Genomic DNA, 22,108 nt, shown 5'->3' on the forward strand with positions numbered 1-22,108 from the left:
TAAATTTATTGGCCTTTTCCATGAAATTCTTGGAAAACCTTATAACCGTGGTTGTGAACTCTATGTCCATTCTTTTGTTCTCCTCCATTTCTTTTGTTTGGGATCTGTTTCCTTGCCTCCTCATTTTCGCTGCTTCCCTGAGTTGGTTGGGTAGCTTTGTGTACTAGGTGTCCTATTGGTTCAACGGGTCAGCCTCCCAGTTACCTTAGGTGGACACTCTTAGTGCACCCCTTTTTAGACTGTGTGTACAGCCTTGTTGTAGTTAAGTCTTGATTGTTGTTGGTGTCACTGGGAGGAATTGACCTCCAGGCCAATTGGCTGTGAGGACCCGCTGTATCTATAACGGAAGAATTGCTGTGCTGGAGACACAGTAGGGCTTTGGTGCTCACTGAGTCTGCTTCTTGAATGTGTCCCTTATGAGAGTGATTGAAATCTGGTGTCATGGTGTCATCTCACACCAACCACTAGATACACTAGTGTCTGGATCTCCAATGGGGTGCAGGTTGGCTACTGTGAGGCCCCCCAGCAGGAGCTACAGCAAGAACTACAGTTTTCTCCTCTTTGCTTGGGCGGTTTTGGAGCAGTCTGACTGGAGCTGCAGTTAATTTGGTTAAGCTGCCATAGAATAGGCCATTTATATGCAAAAGCCGCTGTTTGGAGCCTGTGCGGGTTTGTAGAATGTGCGGGGTGGGTCTCAATGCGGGGCGGGGTCTCTGGGCGTCACTAGGCTAGGGCGTGGTAAACGGCAATGGCTGCCGTCAGCCGTCTCTGCCTTTCTGCGTTTCCAAGTCCCCGTGTCCCGCACTCCAGCACAGTAAACACTGATTGCTAGGCGCACCTCTGCAAAAAAGTCACTCTCACTTTCTGACCCGATGGCCTAGAGTCCAGCTTCTCCCCGTAGGCATCTGGGTCCCCCGCGTGTCCCCAGAAACTGGATTTCAGAGTGATCGGGAGCTTGTCTCCCTGCGGGTTGCAGGAAAGCCGTGCGCCGAGTGGCCCGCCACCAGCCCGATTCGCGCGCCTCCGTACCTCAGCTTTTCAGCGTTTGTGCTCCTTTCTCTTCTTAGTTGTAAATCTACCATTCAGCCAGCTTTCCTGTGGTTCTGGGTGGTAGACGCTTTGTCTTTTAGTTGTATTTTTGAAATTGTTGTGCAAGGCGGCAGTTTAGTTGTTTAACTTTGCCGCCATCTTGGTTCCTCCCTAACTTAAAATTTTAACATAATTGAAGCTAAAAGGAATTCAAAGTATTAAGTGTCATAGTAATAACCATTAAAAGTCATAGGTATAGGTTACCAATAAAAAGCTTACATTGTGCTAGTTGCCTAAAAGGTAAAGACATTAGGTAAATTACAAATTATTATGGCTAATTTACTAGTATGTATCCACCACATATAACTTATATGAACAAAAGATGGCTATTGTGTTTTAGTTTGCAATTTTAGTTCTTTAAAATAAACTTTATTTTATTTAATCACATGATGTGAGTAAAACTAACATCAATAAAATAAAATTCTTTCTTCATGTTTCTATATCAACTGGAGAGAAAATAAGATTATGAATCAAAACAACTAGTTTCTATTTAGTCTAAACTTCTGTTAGCTTTAGCTTACTCATCCGTAAAATAAATATCAACCCACCACACTGGGTTTTATGTTTTAAGAATTTTACTAAACCTTCTCTCTGAAATACTCTATCATACAGATGGTGATAAAGATAAAAGACATTTCCCAGACCTACAGGGGGCATTTTTGTGATTTTTTTCCAATGGACTCATTAGTAGTTATAATAGGGTAAATAAGTTCTATGAGATGTAAACAAAAAGAAATGACAATTGAAAAGCCCAAGGGAATCGGTAACCCGGTAAACGTTTTCAGAGGGTGTAATTCTTAAATTAGAATAAACAGGAATTAGAATAACTAGGAAAGGTAGAAAGAGAGAGCTGAGTGGAACCAGAAAGCAAGATACTGCAGAAATTCAAGTTGAGAACTGAATCCTAAACAAATAAAATGAAATACTATAGTGCTTTCAGAAGAAAAAATAAATAAACTCTATTATTATTATTGATAAAAACTACCAGAACAGCTGACTATATTGATGGTAGGAAAAAAAGAATTAAGTTGTTAAAATGTACCCACACAACCAAGTTGATAGGCAGGCAAAATCTAGACCCATACAATAAATTCAGAAACTGTTTTTCCTGCATATTTTCTTTTCTGCATTAACTTGTATTTGGAACTGCTACCTTCTCCCAAAAGTGATACCAACTCCTAAAAACAAAAAACAAAAAAATCAAATTTATTTGAAATATACACATTAGTTTTTTTAAAGCCCTAAAAGTAGAGGTCAATGACACAAAAACACTCTTCAAAGTAATTCTAAATTTAACCTATCGAGGCTATCCTGAAATGTTTGTCCTGCAAAAAATTCCTTCCCCAAGTAACATATACAAGAGACCTAAACTTAGTTGGTTTCATATGAATAACTTTAGCTTACAGAAAATAAGACAGTTAAATAATTCATAGAAAGCATATCCCCCCAATAAAATCCTTTCCACATACAACAGTTTAAACAAAATTATACTCCTAAATGATTTTGACTTTTTGGCATTTTAGGAGACACTTCATAAAGATATATTATCACACCATTGAAAAAAAAACAAAACAACACACACAAAAAACCCATAAAAATAGAAGTGAGAAAAATATCTTTAGATTCAAAGTCAGGTAAGAATAAACTGTAGCAAAAAAGCCTGCCTCTAGCTAAATCTACTGAAATACAAAGCATCCACAAAAACACACTGAAGGGGAAAACATCTATGTAAATAGCCAACAAAGAACAGAAAAGCAGATACATATATAAAAAAATCCAGCTATCCATTTAACACTATATTCAGAATATTTTTTAAACTGATTTCAGAGAGAGAAAGGGAGAGGGAGAGATACAAACATCAATGATGAGAATCATTGATCAGATGCGTCCTGTATGCCCCCGCGACTGGGGATCAAGCCCACAACCTGGGCATGTGTCCTCACGGAATTGAACCACGATCTCCTGGCTCATAGGTCAATGCTCAATCACTGACCCACACCAGCTGGGCCAGAATATTTTTTAATAACTAAAAAGAGGCAGAGAGCTCTGAAAAGACTGTCATAAAGAAATTGAACATGAAGATTGATGAGTCTATCCTATATGATAAAGAGCTAATATGCTAATTAGACTATTCAGAACCACTGTCCGGACAACCTTCCGATGAAGCCGGGGCTGCAAGGGCCGGCCGAGGGTGCAAGGGCCAAGCCACTTGCACGTATTTCCTGCATTGGGCCTCTAATATTGATATAAATAAGTGCATGAGTAAAAAAATGGAGGAGAAAAGACAAATCACTGGTACAGAATTCCAAATAATTTATGCAGATAATTCACCCTCAAGAAAGTGGAGCAAACTTCCTACTCAGTGACTTCCTTCCAAAGAGTACAGCATGGAAAAGATCAGTGACAAAAATCCTATCTAATAAAAGGGTAATATGCAAAATGACCATCACTCCAACACACAAGATGGCTGCCCCATGTCGACACAAGATGGCCGCCACAAGATGGCCGGCAGAGGAGAGCAGTTGTGGGTGATCAGGCCAGCAGGGGAGGGCAGTTGGGGGTGACCAGGCCAGCAGGGAAGGACAGTTGTGGGGGAATCCAGGCCTGCAGAGGAGGGCAGTTAGGGGGGACTAGGTCTGCAGGGGAGGACAATTGGGGGGGAAACCAGGCTTGCAAGGGAGGGCAGTTGGGAGCGACCAGGCCAGCAGGGGAGGACAGTTGGGGGGGACCCAGGCCTGCAGAGGAGGACAGTTAGGGGCGACCAGGCTGGCAGGGGAGGGTAGTCAGGTGACCAGGCCTGCACGGGAGGGCAGTTGGGGGTGACCAGGCCAGCAGGGGAGGACAGTTGGGGGGGGATCCAGGCCTGCAGAGGAAGGCAGTTAGGGGGGGACCAGGCCTGCACGGGAGGGAAGTTGGGGGGGGGGTAAACCAGGCCTGCAGCTGAGGGTAGTTAGGGGCGACCAGGCCAGGAGGGGAGGGCAATTAGGGGCAATTGGTTGGGCAGGAAAGCAGTTAGGCGTATATCAGGCTGGCAGGGGAGTGGTTAGGGGGCAATCAGGCAGGCAGGCAGGCAAGGGGTTGGGAGCCAGCATTTCTGGATTGTGAGAGGGATGTCCCAGATTGGAGAGGGTACAGGCTGGGCTGAGGGACACCCCTCCCCCATGCACAAATTTTGTGCACCAGGCCTCGAGTCATGTTGATAATATGTAACCTTCATATAATGAGATGAGAATGGCACTTTATCTCTGTGGTCTTCCTCCCGCAAACATATAACCCAGTCTAACCATGAAATATCAGACAGATCCCAACTGAAAAACATTCTACAAAATACTTGACCCACACTTGACCTCAAAATTGTCAAGGTCATAACAAACAAAGAAAGTCTGAGAAACCATTTCAGCCAAGAGGATCCTAAGGAGACATGATTACTAAATGTAATGTGATTTCCTACATGGGATTATGGAACAGAAAAAGGTAACCAAGGAAATATGAATAAAGTATGAACTTTAGTTAAATAATAATATCAATACTGGCTCATTAATTCTAACAAATGTACTGCTACACTAATGTTAGATGTTAATAACAGAGGAAACTAAAGAGTAGAAGGAAACTCCCTGTACTATGTTCCCAATTTTCTGCAAATCTAAAACTTACCTAAAATAAAAGGTTTACTTACAAACTAGAAGCCCGGTGCACGAAATTCATGCACGGCGGGGGGTTGTCCCTCAGCCCAGCCTGTACCCTCTCCAATCTGGGACTCCTGGAGGGATGTCCGACTGCCCGTTTAGGCCCGATCCCGGTGGAGGGCAGTCGGACATCCCTCTCACACAATCCAGGACTGCTGGCTCCCAACTGCTTGCCTGCCTGCCTTCCTGATTGCCCCTAACTGCTTCTGCCTGCCAGCCTGATCACCCCCTAACCACTCCGCTGCCAGCCTGGTTGATGCTTAACTGCCCCCCTGCCAGCCTGTTTGCCCCCAACTTCCCTCCTCTGCCAGCCTGGTCAACCCTAACTGCCCTCTCCTGCAGGGTTAATCACCTCCAACTGCCCTCCCTTGCAAGCCTGGTCCCTCCCAACTGCCCTCTCCTGCTGGCCATCTTGTGGTGGCCATCTTGTGTCCACATGGGGGCAGGATCTTTGACCACATGGGGGCAGCTATATTGTGTGTTGCAGTGATGATCAATCTGCATATTACTCTTTTATTAGATAGGATAGAGGCCTGGTGCACGGGTGGGGGCCAGCTGGTTTGCCCTGAAGGGTGTTCCTGATCAGGGTGGGGTTCCCTTGGGGCGTGGGGCAGCCTGAGCGAGGGGCCTGTGGTGGTTTGCAGGCCGGCCACGCCCCCTGGCGACCCAAGAGGAGGCCCTGGTATCTGGAATTTATTTTCCTTCTACAATTGAAACTTTGTAGCCTGGAGCGGAGCCAAGCCTGCTGTTCCCTCCGGGGCGGCAGCCATTTCTGTGGCAGTTAATTCACCTTCTACAATTGAAACTTTGTAGCCTTAAGCGGGTGAGCCCGGCCAGGGTGTGCGGAAAGCTTTGCTTCCCCTGTTGCCGGCGGCAACCCTGGCCTGCTCTCTCAAGCTCCATTCTGCCGCCATTTGTTTGAATTTGTTTACCTTCTATAATTGAAACTTTGTAGCTTGAGTGGAGGCTTAGGCCTGGCCAGGGCAGGCGGAAAGCTTGGCTTCCTCTGTTACCTAGGAAACCTTGCTCTCTGTGGCTGTAGCCATCTTGGTTTGGGTTAATTTGCATGCTCGCTCTGATTGGATGGTGGGCGTGGGTGTGGCTTGTGGGTGTGTCAGAGGTATGGTCAATTTGCATATTTGTCTATTATTAGATAGGATTAACATAGAATTGACTTAGTAGCAATGAAATAGAAATGCTTTAACAAAAAATACTTTTAAAGTTTAAAAACATCGTAATTACAGGTTGACAGACTGAAAAATAAATCTCAATTTGTATGTAGTAAAAAAAAATTTGAGACAGAAAAATATAGTACTGTGAAAAACAACATTAAGAGCCTTATTTTATAAACTGATGAACAAAATAGATCCAGAGACCTAGAACTGTGAACAGACTGATGAATTTCAGAGGGAAGGTAGGGGGTGGGTGTGTGTGTGGAGGGGGGGATTTACCAGGGAACTTATATGCATACTAGAGGCCTGCTGCATGAATTCATGCACGAATGGGGTCCCTCGGCCCGGCCAGCGATCAGGGATGATCAAGGGTGTCTTGGCCAGTCCCGACTGGGGCCGGCAGGGGGGAGAGACTGCAGTAGGTTGGCTGTGGGAATGCACTGACCACCATGCGGCAGCTCCTGTGTTAAATGTCTGCCCCCTAGTGGTCAGTATGCATAATAGCTAATGGCCGGTCATCCGGTCATAATGGTTGCTTAGGCTTTCATAGATAGATAGATAGATAGATAGATAGATAGATAGATAGAGATATGCATAGCCCATAGTCACAGATAATAGTGTGGCAAAGGCTTGGGAGGGGCAGGTGCAGGGAGGATGGGGGTCAATGGGGAAAACAACAAAAACAAAAGTGGACATCTGTAATACTTACAATAATAAAGATAAATTTTTTAAAAATTAAAAAAAAATTATTTTAGCTACTACAATAATAAAAACATTTCCTCTGGCTTAATTTACATTTCTTCCACAATTTCAAAGCAAGCTCCAAATGCTTTGCAAGTTTTTCAAGCTTTTTTCAGCTCAAAAATATATATATTTTTAAAATATATTTTACTGATTTTCTACAGAGAGGAAGGAAGAGGAACAGAGAGCCAGAAACATCGATGGAAGAGAAACATCGACCAGCTGCCTCCTGCACACCCCCCACCGGGGATGTGCCTGCAACCAATGCACTTGCCCTTGACCAGAATCGAACCTGGGACCCCTCAGTCCGCAGACCGATGCTCCATCCACTGAGCCAAACCGGTTTTGGCTCAAAAATATATTTAAGTGTTCATTTTCTAAATAAAACTTTTCAGCTAGTAGAAAAGCAAAGTGCACGAAATTTGTGCAAGAGTAGGCCTTCCTTCCCCTGGCTGCCAGTACTGGCTTCCCTTAGGCACTCAGGACCCGGGCTAATTTCACTTTATTTATGTTTCCTGCTTAGTTTCCGTATGCATTTGACTTTGAAGCTCCTTTACACAAAGGAAAAAAATTACAGATTTGACTCAAACATCCATAAGGAAAGGAAAAAACTCAAATCTTAGTCAACAAGGAAATAACAGGCAAACAAACCAGAGCAAAACACTGGCAGGGATCACTGATATATTCAACTCTAGAGCTAAGACAAAATTATATGTTGAAATTAGGTTAAAAAACACAATATAAATGTTATAATATTTATACATTATCAGACTACATAACTAACAAAAAGTGTAAGTGGGATGGGAAATAAACTTAAAGGGTAAGTTAACTGATAGGAGAAAGAGAATATTATTTAGAGAAAATAGCAGAAGTGAAAGCTGACAATAAACAATAGCAAATGCTATTATCAGTCAAGCCTAACATGATATGACTGTGACTGTCCATTAAAATCCATAGTACCCAGTCCACTTACATTGAGATTTGCACACTTTAATATCACACCGTCAAAACAAGTGAAGCAAAAGTTCTTCAAATATTACCATTTGATTTAGAAATAAAATGATCATTTTATATGTCAACATTCTGTTTGTCTGCAGGTAATACTTACACTCTCAAATAAATGATCTACCATATAATATAAATTAGCCAGACAGTGCTTTGAAAAGAAAATGGACTAACAATCAAAAACTCAATAAACTACTCCAAGAAGCATACCTTAAATTAAAGATATAAGAAACTAAAAATTGGGACATAGCTTACAATCTTTTATTTACATTACAAATGGAAAAATCAGTAGTTACTACAACAGCAATAAGTGTAATAGATTTCACTATTTTAGAAAAAGGATTTAGCAACATAATCAAGGCCAAGATACTCCATTACAACAAAACAGAGATACCTCCCCAATCAAAAAAACTCACAAAAACAACAGCAGCCAAAATTTAAAAGATGAGACATAGGAAGGAAAATACTGTGTTATAAGAAAGCCAAGAGAAAACACCATTTTCTTATGATACATTTTTTAATGTATAAGATATGTTTCACAAAGATGAGACAGTGTCTACAGAATAAGGTTTCTCTTAGGATATAAAAGACCTAGAAATATTTTTATGTTAAGTTAGGAAATCATGGAGGGAGAAAAGAGAAAAATGCAAGCTAAGAGAGGCACTGAAAATAAATGAAATCAAGGATGCGGGGAAAGGAGGTAAACAGAAAAGGGAGGAAGGAAAAACAGAAAGGGCATAAGAGGGGAAAGCAAGTGGAAAGAAAGGAGAAAGAGAACTTTTTTTATTTTTTATTTTTAGAAAATACTAGAGGCCCAGTGCACAAAATTCGTGCACAGGTTGAGTCCCTAGGCTGGCCGGCAATCAGGGCCGATCAGGGCCTTCCTTCCTTCCTTCCTTCCGCACTGCCCCCTGGTGGTCAGCACATAACATAGAGAGCGGTTGAACTCCCAGTCAGTCAAACTCCCAAGGGGACAATTTGCATATTAACCTTTTATTATATAGGAGGATTACCTTCTTGAAGACCAGGATGTATCACTTGCTTATGCCTCAAGGCTTTCAAATCTTCGATCAATTCTTTTTCCAACTGGGAAATTCTTGCTCTGCAACCTATTCAGAAAACAAATAATGATGAAGTAGAATAGTATGTACTACAGAAAAATGTATGTACTACAGAAAAATGAACATTGCATCTTTCATTTCAAGAGCCAAACCCCAAATATATCTCTCTTTTTATATCATTATATAATACCTGGGTCATTTGTGGTTGATGCCTGAAGACTACAGGGCTCTTCTGTTGTCCCATCAACTGCATGAATGTCTAGAGCTTCCTATATATAAAACAAAAATGTAGCTCATATCACTTCTAAAAGTTTAAAAGTAAACCAGAAACATTTTTCGTTTTGATACGTTTTGATATTTTCTAAATGTTCTATATTATATCACTTTAATAATCAGAACAACAAAAAAAAAAAGGCAAATTATCTGAATATATTCAACTAACTGATCTAAACTATATTATACCAATTTGCATAAAGATTTCTTAAAGTTTACATAAAGATAGGCTACATAAAGATAGCTTAAGAACCAGCAGAAAGAATTCAACCTCTGTGTAGCCAATTTAGAACTACCGATTTGGCTTCTATAAAAATCTAAACGAGAAATAATCTAGTTAAAAAGCAGGAATAAAATAAAGAAACCATTGATGTGTAAAACAGCATAATTAATAAGACCATTAATATTTGGTTCTCCAATGGCACTCTGCTGTTCCTGATAAAAATCAGGGGATGGTCCTGGCCAGTATTGCTCAGTTGTTAGAGCATCGGCCCAGACACCGAAGGATCTCAGGTTCGATTACAGGTCAAGGGCACAAGGGCACATACTTGGGTTCCAGGTTTGATCCCCGTCCTGGTCGAAGCCCATGTGGGAGGCAACAATCGATGTGTCTTTCTCACATTGATGTTTCTCTCTCTCTCTCTCTCTCTCTTCTCTCTCTCTCTCTCTCTCTCTCTCTCCAGTCCCCCTCTTTTTCTCCCTTCCACTCTCTCTCTCTCTCTCTCTCTTAAAAAGAAATAAATGGAAAAAATATCCTCAGGTAAGGACTAACAACAACAACAACAAAAAAACACCGCAAAAAACAATCTGGGGAGCCCAGCCAGCTTGGCTCCATGGTTGAACTTTGACCTGTGGACCAGGAGATCAGGGCATATGCCTGGGTTGCGGCTTGATCCCCAGAGAAGGGCGTGACGAGGCAGCCAATCAATGATTCTCTCTAATCACTGATATTTTTCTCTGTCTCCCTTCCTCTGAAATCAATAAAAAATATATATTTTTTTAAAAATCAGGGGATAAGGTGTCCCAAAAAAGTTAGTAACTTTTCATGTACTTATGCCTTTTTAAAGTCAATAATAATGAAAATTCCAGTTAAGATCTAAAGATTTTTTAAATTCCAGCTACACTGCACAAAAATCATGAATTCATATCAAAGCAGACAAAATTGCATTTTACCTTTACTGTTGAAAGCATTACAGATGTCGCATTTCCCCCGCCCCCCATTGACCTCTTCTAGTCCGCACTAGCCTCCTGTCCCCAGGACTTCACCACACTATTATCTGTGTCCATGCGTTATGCATATCTCTATATAATATATAAAAGCCTAAGCAACCATCGCAACCGAAACAACTGAACGAACGACTGAACAGGCTGCATGGGGCGACCAGACAGGCAGGGGGTCTAGTGAGGGACGACCAAATGACTCAGCAGCGGGCTGCATGGGACAACCAGGTCAGTGGGGCGCGGGGGGCGCAGTAAGGGGTAACCAGGCCATCAAGGGGGACAGTTAAGAGTGATCAGGGCCGAAACCGGTTTGGCTCAAGTGGATAGAGCGTCAGGCCTGCGGACTGAAGGGTCCCGGGGTTCGATTCCGGTCAAAGGGCATGTACCTTGGTTGCAGGCACATCCCCAGTGGGGGATGTGCAGGAGGCAGCTGATTGATGTTTCTCTCTCATCAATGTTTCTAACTCTCTATCCCTCTCCCTTCCTCTCTGTAAAAAATCAATAAAATGTATTAAAAAAAAAAAAAAAGAGTGATCAGGGAGGCAGGCAGGTGAGCAGTTAGGAGCCAGTGGTCCCGGATTGTGAGAGGGATGGTCCTGGATTGGAGAGGGTGCAGGCTGGGCTGAGGGGACACACACCCACCCTGCGCCGTGCACGAATTTTGTGCACTGGGCCTCTAGTAAGCATATAAATTATTTGACTAATCTCTTCCCACCCACCCACATACAACATGTGCCTTCCCTCTAACATTCAAAAGGCAGACATAAATTGTTAAGTTCACTCACACAAAATATTGTGATACCTATTAACTAAACCAAACATTTTGGAGACACTCAGTTCCCCATGCACACACCCTCCTCACATAATGGATGCATTCACAAAAACTAGATTGTAAATTGGTTATCAGCCAGGTATACAATTCAATAATAATTATTTGGCTTTAGAAAGAATGCTGAAATAATCTTACCTTCGATTCAAAGGAAACAAAGAGAACACCATCCACGTCTTCCAGATCAGGCTTCACATCTGGAAAGGTACTCCCAGGGCCCATAGGAATGCTCTTTGTAGACGTTAAAGATTTTCCCGTGTTTTTAGGTGGTCGCCCTGCCTTAGAGAGTTTCAATTTTCGTGGCCTTCCTCTTTTTCCACTGACATTTGTAGGGGCATTGTGATTAGTATTCACAGTCTTGGAAGCTGCGGAAATCTTAAGCATAGTTGTTTTCTTTCTGCCCAAGTCCTCTTTTGCTAAAAATGAGTCCCCAGCTGGACTCTTTGAACTGTCAAGTATTCTTTCTGTATTCATGCAGTCAGAAATATCAGGATATTTCCATTGAGGCTCTTTAAGTACAGGATATTTTTGTACCACTCTGAGATCTGGTGAATATTTTCTAAGACCATTTTCTGATTCTTTGCCTAAGCAGAAGCCAGCCTCATTGGAATTTTCAATGTATGTAGGCAAATAGTCTAATTCTGTCAACATAGATTTATCCTTCCGAGATGTAGAAAGCATATTATCAGGGAGCTCAGAAATCTTCACTGTGCTTTTGGTGACAGCACAGGGCTCCAGACAAACTACTGGCATCTTTCCAGCATCTAATTTGAACATATTAGCTTTAGCAACACCTGATGGGCTATTTGGTAGCCATTTAGAAGACGGATGGTCAGCTTCTAGATTACCAACTTTATTGTGCCTCTTTAGCTGTTTCTCTAGTATAGGATCATCATCACTGTTTGAGTATACATCTGTTTCCTCATCCGTCTCTTCTTGTTTCACAGTGACCCCTTCTGGAAACTCACCAAGGTCATAGTCGTAATCATCTAGAGGTTCCTCTTTAATGACAACATTGAAGTTTCCATTTGGTTCTACTGGTGATGCTACATGGGTACTGTCTTCAAAATTGTTGGCAACATTTCTGGAGAGACAGGGAGGGGAGGGTTAAAAAGGACATAAATAAGACCTCCATAAATAAGACTCAGGAGAGAAACAAAAGGTTTTTGAAAACCAAGTAACATCAGATTTCGTAAGAGAAACACTTTGTAGAAAGATCTCAAAAGCACTTTATCAGCATCACACTTTTATATTTTCTGTCAATTTCTCACAAAAGTCTCTACACTAATAAAAGAGAAAGATGCAAATTGACCGTACCTTCGCAACGCCCACCAGCCAATCAGGAGTGAGTATGCAAATCAACCCAACAAAGATGGCAGGTTGATTTGCATACACAGGCGCTGAGCGGCCGGGGGTGGGACGCTTACATCGTTGCCATGGCAACGATGCAGGCATTCTGGACTGCCCCAGCCGCTCTGGGCCTCTGGGCAGCATGGGAAGGTGGAAAGACAGTTCCGGGCCGGAGCTAAGGTGGAGTCGGCAGCCAGGGGAAGGAAGGCCCATTCTTGCATGAATCTTCGTGCATTGGGCCTCTACTCCTATATAATAAAAGGGTAATATGCAAATTAACTGAACAGTGGAACGACCAGTCACTATGACGTACACTGACCACCAGGGGGCAGATGCTCAATGCAGGAGCTGCCCCCTGGTGGTCAGTGAACTCCCACAGGGGGAGCGCTGCTCAGCCACAAGCCAGGCTGGCAGCTGGCGAGTGCAGCAGAGGTGGCAGGAGCCTCTCCCACCTCCACGACAGTGCTAAGGAGCAGCAAGCCAAGCAATAAGAAGCAGAAAGCAGGCAGGCAGTAAAGAGCGAGGGATCCTAGATTATGAGAGGGATGTCTGCTGAGGGCTCCCAAACTGCGAGAGGGTACAGGCCGGGCTGAGGGATCCCCCGCCCCAGTGCATGAATTTTGTGTACCAGGCCTCTAGTATATATAATAATGAGTAAAGTTTTTGTTTGTTTTGTTTTATATATATATATATATATTTTTTAATTGGTTCCAAAGAGAAGAGAGACAAACATCAATGATGAAAGAAAATCGCCGAAACCGGTTTGGCGCAGTGGATAGAGCGTCGGCCTGCGGACTGAAAGGCCCCAGGTTCGATTCCGGTCAAGGGCATGTACCTTGGTTGTGGGCACATCCCCATTAGGGGGTGTGTAGGAGGCAGCTGATTGATGTTTCTCTCTCATCGATGTTTCTAACTCTCTATCCCTCTCCCTTCCTCTCTGTAAAAAATCAATAAAATACTTTTTTTTTTTAAATGATGAAAGAAAATCAATTGGCTTCCACCTGCACAGCCTCCACTGGGAATCAAGCCCCGAAAACCGGGCATAAAACCTGGGCACATGCCCCAACCAAGAATCAAACCGTGACTTCATGGTTCATGGGTAGATGCTCAACAACGAGCCATACCAGTTGGCATAAAGAGCAAAGTTTTAATAAACAACCCTCTTATCACTAAATCAAAATGTTATAACACTTATTTTCCTAACTAGAGGCCCAGTGCACAACATTTGTGCATTGGGGGGGGGGGGGTGTCCCCCTCAGCCTGGCCTGCGCCCTTTAGCAGTCCAGGAGCCCTTGGGGGATGTCCAACTGATGGCTAAGCCATGAGTCGGACACCTTAGTGCTGCTATGGAGGCGGGAGAGGCTCCCACCACCACCGCTGCGCTCACCAGCCATCAACCTGGGTTGTGGCTGAGCAGCGCTCCCCCGTGGGAGTGCACTGACCATCAGGGGGCAGCTCCAGCGTTGAGCGTCTGCTCCCTGGTGGTCAGTGCACGTCATACCAACCAGTCATTCCGCCATTCATTCGATTTGCAAATTACCCTTTTATTACATAGGATAGTATTTTTCAGATACACTCAATTTTGAAAGTCAACTGGCACTGAACCAAAATCAAACCCAAGAGAGCTTCAGTGATTAACAATCCTATATAATAAAGAAGGAATATGCAAATTGACTATCATTCTGCCACAAAGATGGCAGTGCCCACAGTGGAGGCGGGGGAGGGGGGTGTTTCCATAACACAAGATGGCTGCACCCACAGTGGAGGCCGAGTTCCCGTAATGAGCCTTAACAAGCAATCAGCAAGGACCACAGACTGCGCCCCACACCCTGGCCCCAGGCCAGGGGACCTCGGGTCACGCCACCCACCTGGCAGGACTTGACAGGGGAACTTAGGCCACACCCCTGCCCGGCAGGGCTTGATGGGGGACCTGAGGCCACGCCCCCCGCCCCAGCATCGGGCTAGGGGACCTGAGGCCGCATTCCCCGCCTGGCAGGACTTGACAGGGGACCTTGGGCCACGCCCCCAGCCCGGCAGGGCTTGAGAGCGGACCTCAAGGTGCGCCCCCCACCCCGTGCTGGGCTGGGGGACCTCAGGCTGCTCCCCCTACCTGGCAGGTCTTGATGGGGTACCTGAGGCCACGCTCCCCGCCTGGCGGGGCTTGACAGGGGACCTCAAGGTGTGCCCCCCCACCCCAGTGCTGGGCTGGGGGACCTCAGGCCGCACCCCCTGCCCAGCAGGGCTTGACGGGAGACCTGAGGCTGCGTGCCCCCCTCCCAGCGCCGGGCCGGGACCTGAGGCTGCGCCCCCTGCCCAGCGGGGCTTGACAAGGGTGGGACTGGCTAGGTCTGGATCTAGCCCAATGGGGGGTAGGGGGGCCGACCGGGTCTGGGTCTTGCGCGATTTTGAGACGCATGTGGGTGGGCGGGGACTTGACTCTGGGTCCCGTGGTGTGCCCAGACTCTGACAGGAGGAAGATTTCATATACATTTTATTATTTTTTTTCATCTCTGATACTTCTATTATAGAGAAAGGGCAAACAGCAATATTAAAATGTTTCCTCTAATTAATCCCCTTTTAATGTGCAAGAATTTCGTGCACCAGTCACTAGTTGCCAATAAAAGCAAACAAACGTCAACTGCAATTAAGAATTGCGCTAAATATCAGGAAGGGCTTTACAAACAGCCTGCTTGATTTTTCCTTTTTAAAAATTAAGACAAAATTCGTAACATAAAATACAACACTCTTACCATTTAAAAATGTACATCCCAGCAGTACCTTTTTAGTTTATTCACAATGTTATTGCTAAGTGGTTTTAAAGTTGAAAAACTCATTTTCAGTATAAAAAGTCTAACATGAATTCTTCCAAAATAAAAAGGTAGTTGAAGGCAAGTACATATGACCCATGTTGATTGAGTTTATGTAAGTCTTCAAAAAACACAAACATTTTTTTAAGTTTCCCCTTTCATCCCAATTAACCATTAAAAGCATATAAACTGTACCAATGTATCTTAAGGATGTGTTCGAATTATTCACTAACTCAATTAAAGTCACTGTCTTTGTAAAACTTTCATTTATCTCAAATATGCACAAGCAATCATTTACATTACTGTGTAGTTACTTGTTCCTTGTACAAGTTAAGATCTTGACCTTACTTGAAAATCCTTCAATAGAAGACTTTCTTTTTTAAAAAAAATATATTTTATTGATTGTTTTTACAGAGAGGAAGGGAGAGGGTTACAGAGTTAGAAACATTGATCAGCCGCTTCCTGCACACCCCCTACTGGGGATGTGCCCGCAACCAAGGTACATGCCCTTGACCGGAATTGAACCTGGGACCCTTCAGTCCGAAGGCAGACGCTCTATCCACTGAGCCAAACCGGTTAGGGCAATAGAGGACTTTCACTTCAAGTTAAAATGTTTACGATCACAAAGATCATCACTTCTTCCATAACAATGAGAAAACACTAGACAAATTAAAAATCCAATTTTCTTTTAAAGCCATTGAAGACCTCTGGACACAAATAAGTCTAAATGAACTGAATTTCAGAGATGAACCAGCCTTCTCTGGGTGACAGATTGCTAATGCTTTCAACACTGAGTAGCATTTACACTGCTTGAAGCACATGTGAAGAGAGAAAAGGGCAACTATAGGCAAAGGATCTTTGTTGGGACATAGAGAACCCAGTCTCTTTTCATGCCTGAGGATGAGCACACTAGAATCTGGAGGACCCCCAAAAAGAATACTAGTCCTTATTCCCACCAATTTTCCTCCAGGGGACCTCTGACAAATAAACAGAAGTGATGCAGCAAGGTTAGCCTGAAAACAGAGAATTTGTAGTCTCTTAGTGCTTAGATCCCAAGCCCAATCCCATCCTAAACATCTCAAATGTGAGGTGAGCTAAAATTTAATAAAGTGAATCACCTAAACCAGTGATGGCGAACCTATGACACGCGTGTCAGCACTCACACACGTAGCCATTTCTGATGACACGCGGCCATTGAGGCGGCTGCATGCCGAGGATGAAACATTTGCTGCTCCTAAGGATAAAACATTTGCAAAATAATGTTTTTTCCTCAAAGTGACACATTACCCGAGTTATGCTCAGTTTTTTTGGCGAAGTCTGACACACCAAGCTCAAAAGGTTGCCCATCACTGACCTAAACAGAAAAATAGAGGGCGGGGGAAAAGAAAGTGTGTCAGAGACCTGTGGGACAACAACAAATTATCTGACAAGGAATAAAATGGAAGGAAGGAAAAAGGAGGACCATTTGAAAAGAAAATGAATCAACATATTCCAAAAGTTAAAGACATTAATCCACATATTCAAAAAGTTTAGCAAACACCAATGGGAACAAATACAAAGAAAGCCATATGTAGGCACATAAAGGTAAAGCTGCTGAAAATTAAAGACCAAGAGAAAAACCTTATAAGCAACGGAGGAAAAAATGACATTACACTGGAGGATCAACAATGAGAACAACAGGGAAAAACCAAGATGGCGGCATAGGTAAACACCTAAACTGCTGCCTCGCACAACAATTTCAAAACTACAACTAAAAGACAAAACGTCTATCACCCAGAACCACGGGAAAGCTGGCTGAGTGGAAGTTCTACAACTAGAAGGAAAGAGAAAAGAGCATTGAGATGTGCACAAGCGCTGAAAAGCTGAGGTACGGAGGTGCGCGAATCGGGCTGGCGGCGGGCGACTGGGTGTTTTTTTCAACCTGAAGAAAGACAAGCTCGAGATTACTCTGAACTCCAGTTTCTGGGGAGGCGCTGGGGACCCAAACTCCTAAGGGGAGAAGCTGGACTGTCTGCCATCGAGTCGGAAAGTGAGGGCAGCTTACTTGCAGAAGTGCGCGCAGCAATCATTGTTTACTGCGCTGGGGCGCGGGACAGGGGGACTTGGAAACACGGAGATAGCTGACAGCTCCAAAACTTCCAACCCCAAGCAAAGAGGAGAAAACTATAGTTCTTGCTGTAGCTCCTGCTGGGTGGCCTCAGACAGTAGCTGACCTGCACTCCAATGGAGATCCAGAAGCTAGTGTATCTAGTGGTCAGTGTGAGACGACACCAGATTTCAATTACTCACATCCATAAGTGACACATTCAAGAGGCAGACTCAGTGAGCACCAAAGCCCCACTGAAGCAAGTCCTGCCCCATAAGCGTGACTCCAGCACAGCAGTTCTTCCATTGTAGACACAGCGGGTCCTCACAGCCAATTGGCCTGGAGGTCAATTCCTCCCAGTGATACTAACAACAATCAAGATTTAACTACAACAAGGCTGTATACACAGTCCACAAAGGGGTGCACCAAGAGTGTCCACTTCAGGTAACTGGGAGGCCAACCCACTGGGCCATATAGGACACCTAGCACACAAAGCCACCCTACCAACTCAGGGAAGCAGCGAAAATGCGTAGACAAAGAAACAGATCACAAACGAAAGAAATGGAGGAAAACAAACGACTGGATATAGAGTTCAAAACCACGGTTATAAGGTTTTTCAAGAATTTCCTAGAAAAGGCCAATAAATTTAACGAGACCCTCGAGGATATGAAAAAGGACCAACTAGAAATTAAACATACACTGACTGAAATAAAAAATATTATACAGAGACCCAACAGCAAACTACAGGATCGCAAGAATCAAGTCAAAGATTTGAAATACAAAGAAGCAAAAAACACTCAACGGGGAAAGCAAAAAGAAAAAAGAATCCAAAAATTTGAAGATAGTGTGAGAAGCCTCTGGGACAACTTCAAGTGTACCAACATCAGAATTATGGGGGTGCCAGAAGAAGAGAGAGAGCAAGATACTGAAAACCTACTTGAAGAAATAATGACTGAAAACTTCCCCCACTTGGTGAAAGAAATAGACTTACAAGTCCAGGAAGTGCACAGAACCCCAAACAAAAGGAATCCAAAGAGGACCACACCAAGACACATCATAATTAAAATGCCAAGAGCAAAAGACAAAGAGAGAACATTAAAAGCAGCAAGAGAAAAACAGTTAATCACCTACAAGGGAGCACCCATAAGATTGTCAGCTGATTTCTCAACACAAACTATGCAGGCCAGATGGGAGTGACAAGAAATATTCAAAGTGATGAATAGCAAGAACCTACAACCAAGATTACTCTACCCAGCAAAGCTATCATTCTGAATTGAAGGTCAGATAAAGAGTTCCACAGATAAGAAAAAGCTAAAGGAGTTCATTACCCCCAAACCAGTATTATATGAAATGCTGCAAGGTATTCTTTAAGAAGAGGAAGAAAAAATAGAAGAAGAAGAGGAAGAAGAAGAAAAAGGTAAAGATAAAAATTATGAACAACAAATACATATCTATCAACAAGTGAATCTAAAAATCAAGTGAATTAAAAATCTGAGAAACAGAATAAACTGGTGAATATAATAGAATCAGGCGCATAGAAAGGGAGTGGACTGATAATTCTCAGGGGGGAAGGGGTGTGGGGAGTGCGGGAAGAGACTGGACAAAAATCGTACACCTATGGATGAGGACCGTGCAGGGGAGGTAAGGGCAGAGGGTGCGGTGGGAACCGGGTGGAGGGAAGCTATGGGGGGAAAAAGGAGAAACAATTGTAATAATCTGAACAATAAAGATGTATTAAATTTTAAAAAATGAGAACAGACTGACTACTCATTGGAAATAATGAAGCCAGAAGACAGTAGGATGACACCCATCATAAAGTACTGAAAGGGTCAACTTAATGTTCTGGATCTAGCAAAAGAAGCCTTTACACCTGAAGACATTTTTAGACAACTGAGAGAACTCAGACTGTACAAGAAATACTATCGCCTAAGATCAGAAACAAGACAAGGATGTTAGCTCTCACCACTTCTACTCAATTGTACAAGAGGTTCTACAAAGGTAATCAGGCAAGAAAAATAAATAAAAGACCTCCAGATTAAAAAGGATGTAAAATTCTGCATTCGCAGCATCATGTGACTTTTTGTGTGGACAATTCTTAAAAATCCACTAAAAAACTATTGGTATAAATTAGTTGGGCAAGATTGAAGAAGCCAAGATCAATTCACACACACAAAAATTGTATTTCTACACACTAGGAATAAATGTCAAAAGTAAAATCAAGAAAACAATTACATTTGCAATAGCATCAACAAGAATAAAATACTTAGGAATAAGCTGAACCAAAGAAGTATAAGACTGGTACACAAAAAAAAACTACCCAGAACCAAGAGGTCACCAGTTCAATTCCCAGACAGGGCACATGCCCGGGTTATGGGCTCAATCCCCAGTAAGGGGCCTGCAGGAGGCAGCCGATCAATGATTCTCTCTCATCATTGATATTTCTATCTTTCTTTCCCTCTCTCTTCTTCTCTGAAATTAATAAAAAAATATTTTCTAAAAAAACTACAAAACATTGCTAAAAGATATTAAAGATGACTTTTAAAAAGGACAAATATGCCATGTTTATATACTGGGAGACTTAATATTGGTAAGACAGCAATATTCCCTGAAAATGACCTGCAGTGTTTTTTGTTTTTTTAATGATCTGCAGTTTTAACACAATCTCCCACATCAAGATCCACCTGGGATTTTTTTGGAAAATGACAAATTGATCCTACAATTAATAAGAAAATGAAAGAGACCCCAAAAGAGCCCCCCAAAATCTTGAAAAATAGAAAGTTCTCTGAGGACCCATAGTTCCCAATTTCAAAACTTACTACAAAGCTAAAGTAATCAAAACAGTGTTATACAGGCTTAAGGCTAAATATCCAGATCAACTGAACAGAATTCAGAGTCTAGTAATAAGCAGACACATTTATATAAATTGATTTTTCAATTGCCAAAAGTGCCAAGACAATTCAACAAGGGTAAGAATGGGCTTATCGCCACCCAAAACTGTTTCCACATGAAAACTTGACAGAAATGTTCATGGCAACATTATTTTTAATAGCCAAGTAGTGAAAACTTTGATGTCTATCAACTGATGAATGGGTAAATAAAATGTGTTATCTACACAATATTGTTCAGCAATAAAAGGAATGAGATATGGATACATGCTACAACATAGATGAACTTTGAAAACATTACACTAAGTAAAAGAAACTAAGCACAAAAAACTACATGTAATTCCATTTTACAAAATGTCCAGAATAGGCAAATCTAAAGAAACAAAAAGAAGACTAGTGGTTACAGATGATTGAGGTGGGGTTAAGGAATGGCTGAGAAAAAATCGGGAGTGACTAGAGAGCACAGGGTTGTTTGTTTTGGGGGGGATGAAAATGTCCTAAAAATGACTGTGTTCATAGCTACACAATTCTGTAAATATACTAAAAACCACTGAAATATACACTTTAAAGCAGGGGTAGGGAACATCCAGCGGGGCATATGAGACCTGCAAAATCAGTTGGTCTGGCCCTGCCAAGGCACTAGACGTGAGTTAATTAAATATTTGACCAAGTATAGCAGGCTAATTTTTAAGTAGATAAGTTTGTATGGCCCGAGAATTATCCTATGTAATAAAAGGCTAATATGCAAATTGTACCCTTGACCAGGAGTTCGACTGGGAGTTGGACCAGGGTGCAGGGCTGGACTGGTGGGCCAACTACCCATGGCCCCTCCCCCTGGCCTGCCCGGGCCGATGGGTCCCGATTGGGACAGGCCAGTTGGACACCACCCATGCACTATTTCATGCACCAGGCCTCTAGTGTTATATAAATATCCAAATGGCCCTTTGCAGAAAAAAGGTTCCCACCCCTGCTTTACAGGATGAATTTATTACAGTGAATTACATCTCAATTTTTTAAAAGTTAAAAAAATACTAAAGGGCCAAAACCGGTTTGGCTCAGTGGATAGAGCGTCGGCCTGCGGACTCAAGGGTCCCAGGTTCGATTCCGGTTAGGGGCATGTACCTTGGTTGCGGGTACATCCCCTGTAGGGGGTGTGCAAGAGGCAGCTCATCGATGTTTCTCTCTCATCGATGTTTCTAACTCTCTGTCTCTCTCTCTTCCTCTCTGTAAAAAATCAGTAAAATATATTTTAAAAAAAATACTAAAGGAAGTTTTTCAGACTGATAGGAAATGAATCAATATCCAAGAACAAATGAAAAGACCCAGGAAAAAGTAAATACATGAGTAAATATAAAAGACTGTTTTTCTTATACTTCTTTAAATGACTACTGACTGTTGAAAGCAAAATAATGTTTTGGGGGTTTATCCTATCTAATAAAAGAGTAATGTGCAAACTGACCGTCACTCCAACACACAAGATGGCTGCCCCATGTGGACACAAGATGGCCACCATAAGATGGCCAGCAGGGGAGGGCAGCTGGGAGGGACCAGGCCTACAAGGGAGGGCAGTTGGGGGCGATCAAGCCTGCAGGGGAGGGAAGTTAGGGGTGACCAGGCCGGCAGAGGAGGGAAGTTGGGGACGACTGGGCCTGCAGGGAAGGGCAGCTGTGGGGGGACCCAGGCCTGCAGGGAAGAGCAGTTGTGGGGGACCAGGCCTGCAGGGAAGAGCAGTTGTGGGGGACCAGGCCTGCAGGGGAGGGCAGCTGGGGGGGACCAGGCCTGCAGGGGAGGGCAGTTAGGGGCAATCAGGCTGGCAGGGGAGTGGTTAGGGCATGATCAGGCTGGCAGGCAGAAGCAGTTAGGGGCAATCAGGAAGGCAGGCAGGCGAGCAGAGCAGTTGGGA

The 22,108-nt window shown here is 43.2% G+C and overlaps 1 protein-coding gene across 1 annotated transcript in view; it reads right to left on the bottom strand.

The window, feature by feature from the left end:
• The window catches only part of MGA (MAX dimerization protein MGA), a 99,668-nt gene that overhangs the window by 59,119 nt on the left and 18,441 nt on the right, over positions 1-22,108 (bottom strand). The window contains exons 3-5 of the mRNA XM_054716334.1: positions 11,216-12,161; positions 8,945-9,023; positions 8,707-8,802 (exon numbers count right to left, since the gene is read on the bottom strand). Coding sequence (XP_054572309.1) covers positions 8,707-8,802; positions 8,945-9,023; positions 11,216-12,161 — 1,121 coding nt within the window. The remainder of the gene's footprint in view (positions 1-8,706; positions 8,803-8,944; positions 9,024-11,215; positions 12,162-22,108) is intronic.

The sequence above is a fragment of the Eptesicus fuscus genome, chromosome 5 (genome assembly GCF_027574615.1).
Source record: "Eptesicus fuscus isolate TK198812 chromosome 5, DD_ASM_mEF_20220401, whole genome shotgun sequence".
NCBI lineage: Eukaryota > Metazoa > Chordata > Mammalia > Chiroptera > Vespertilionidae > Eptesicus > Eptesicus fuscus.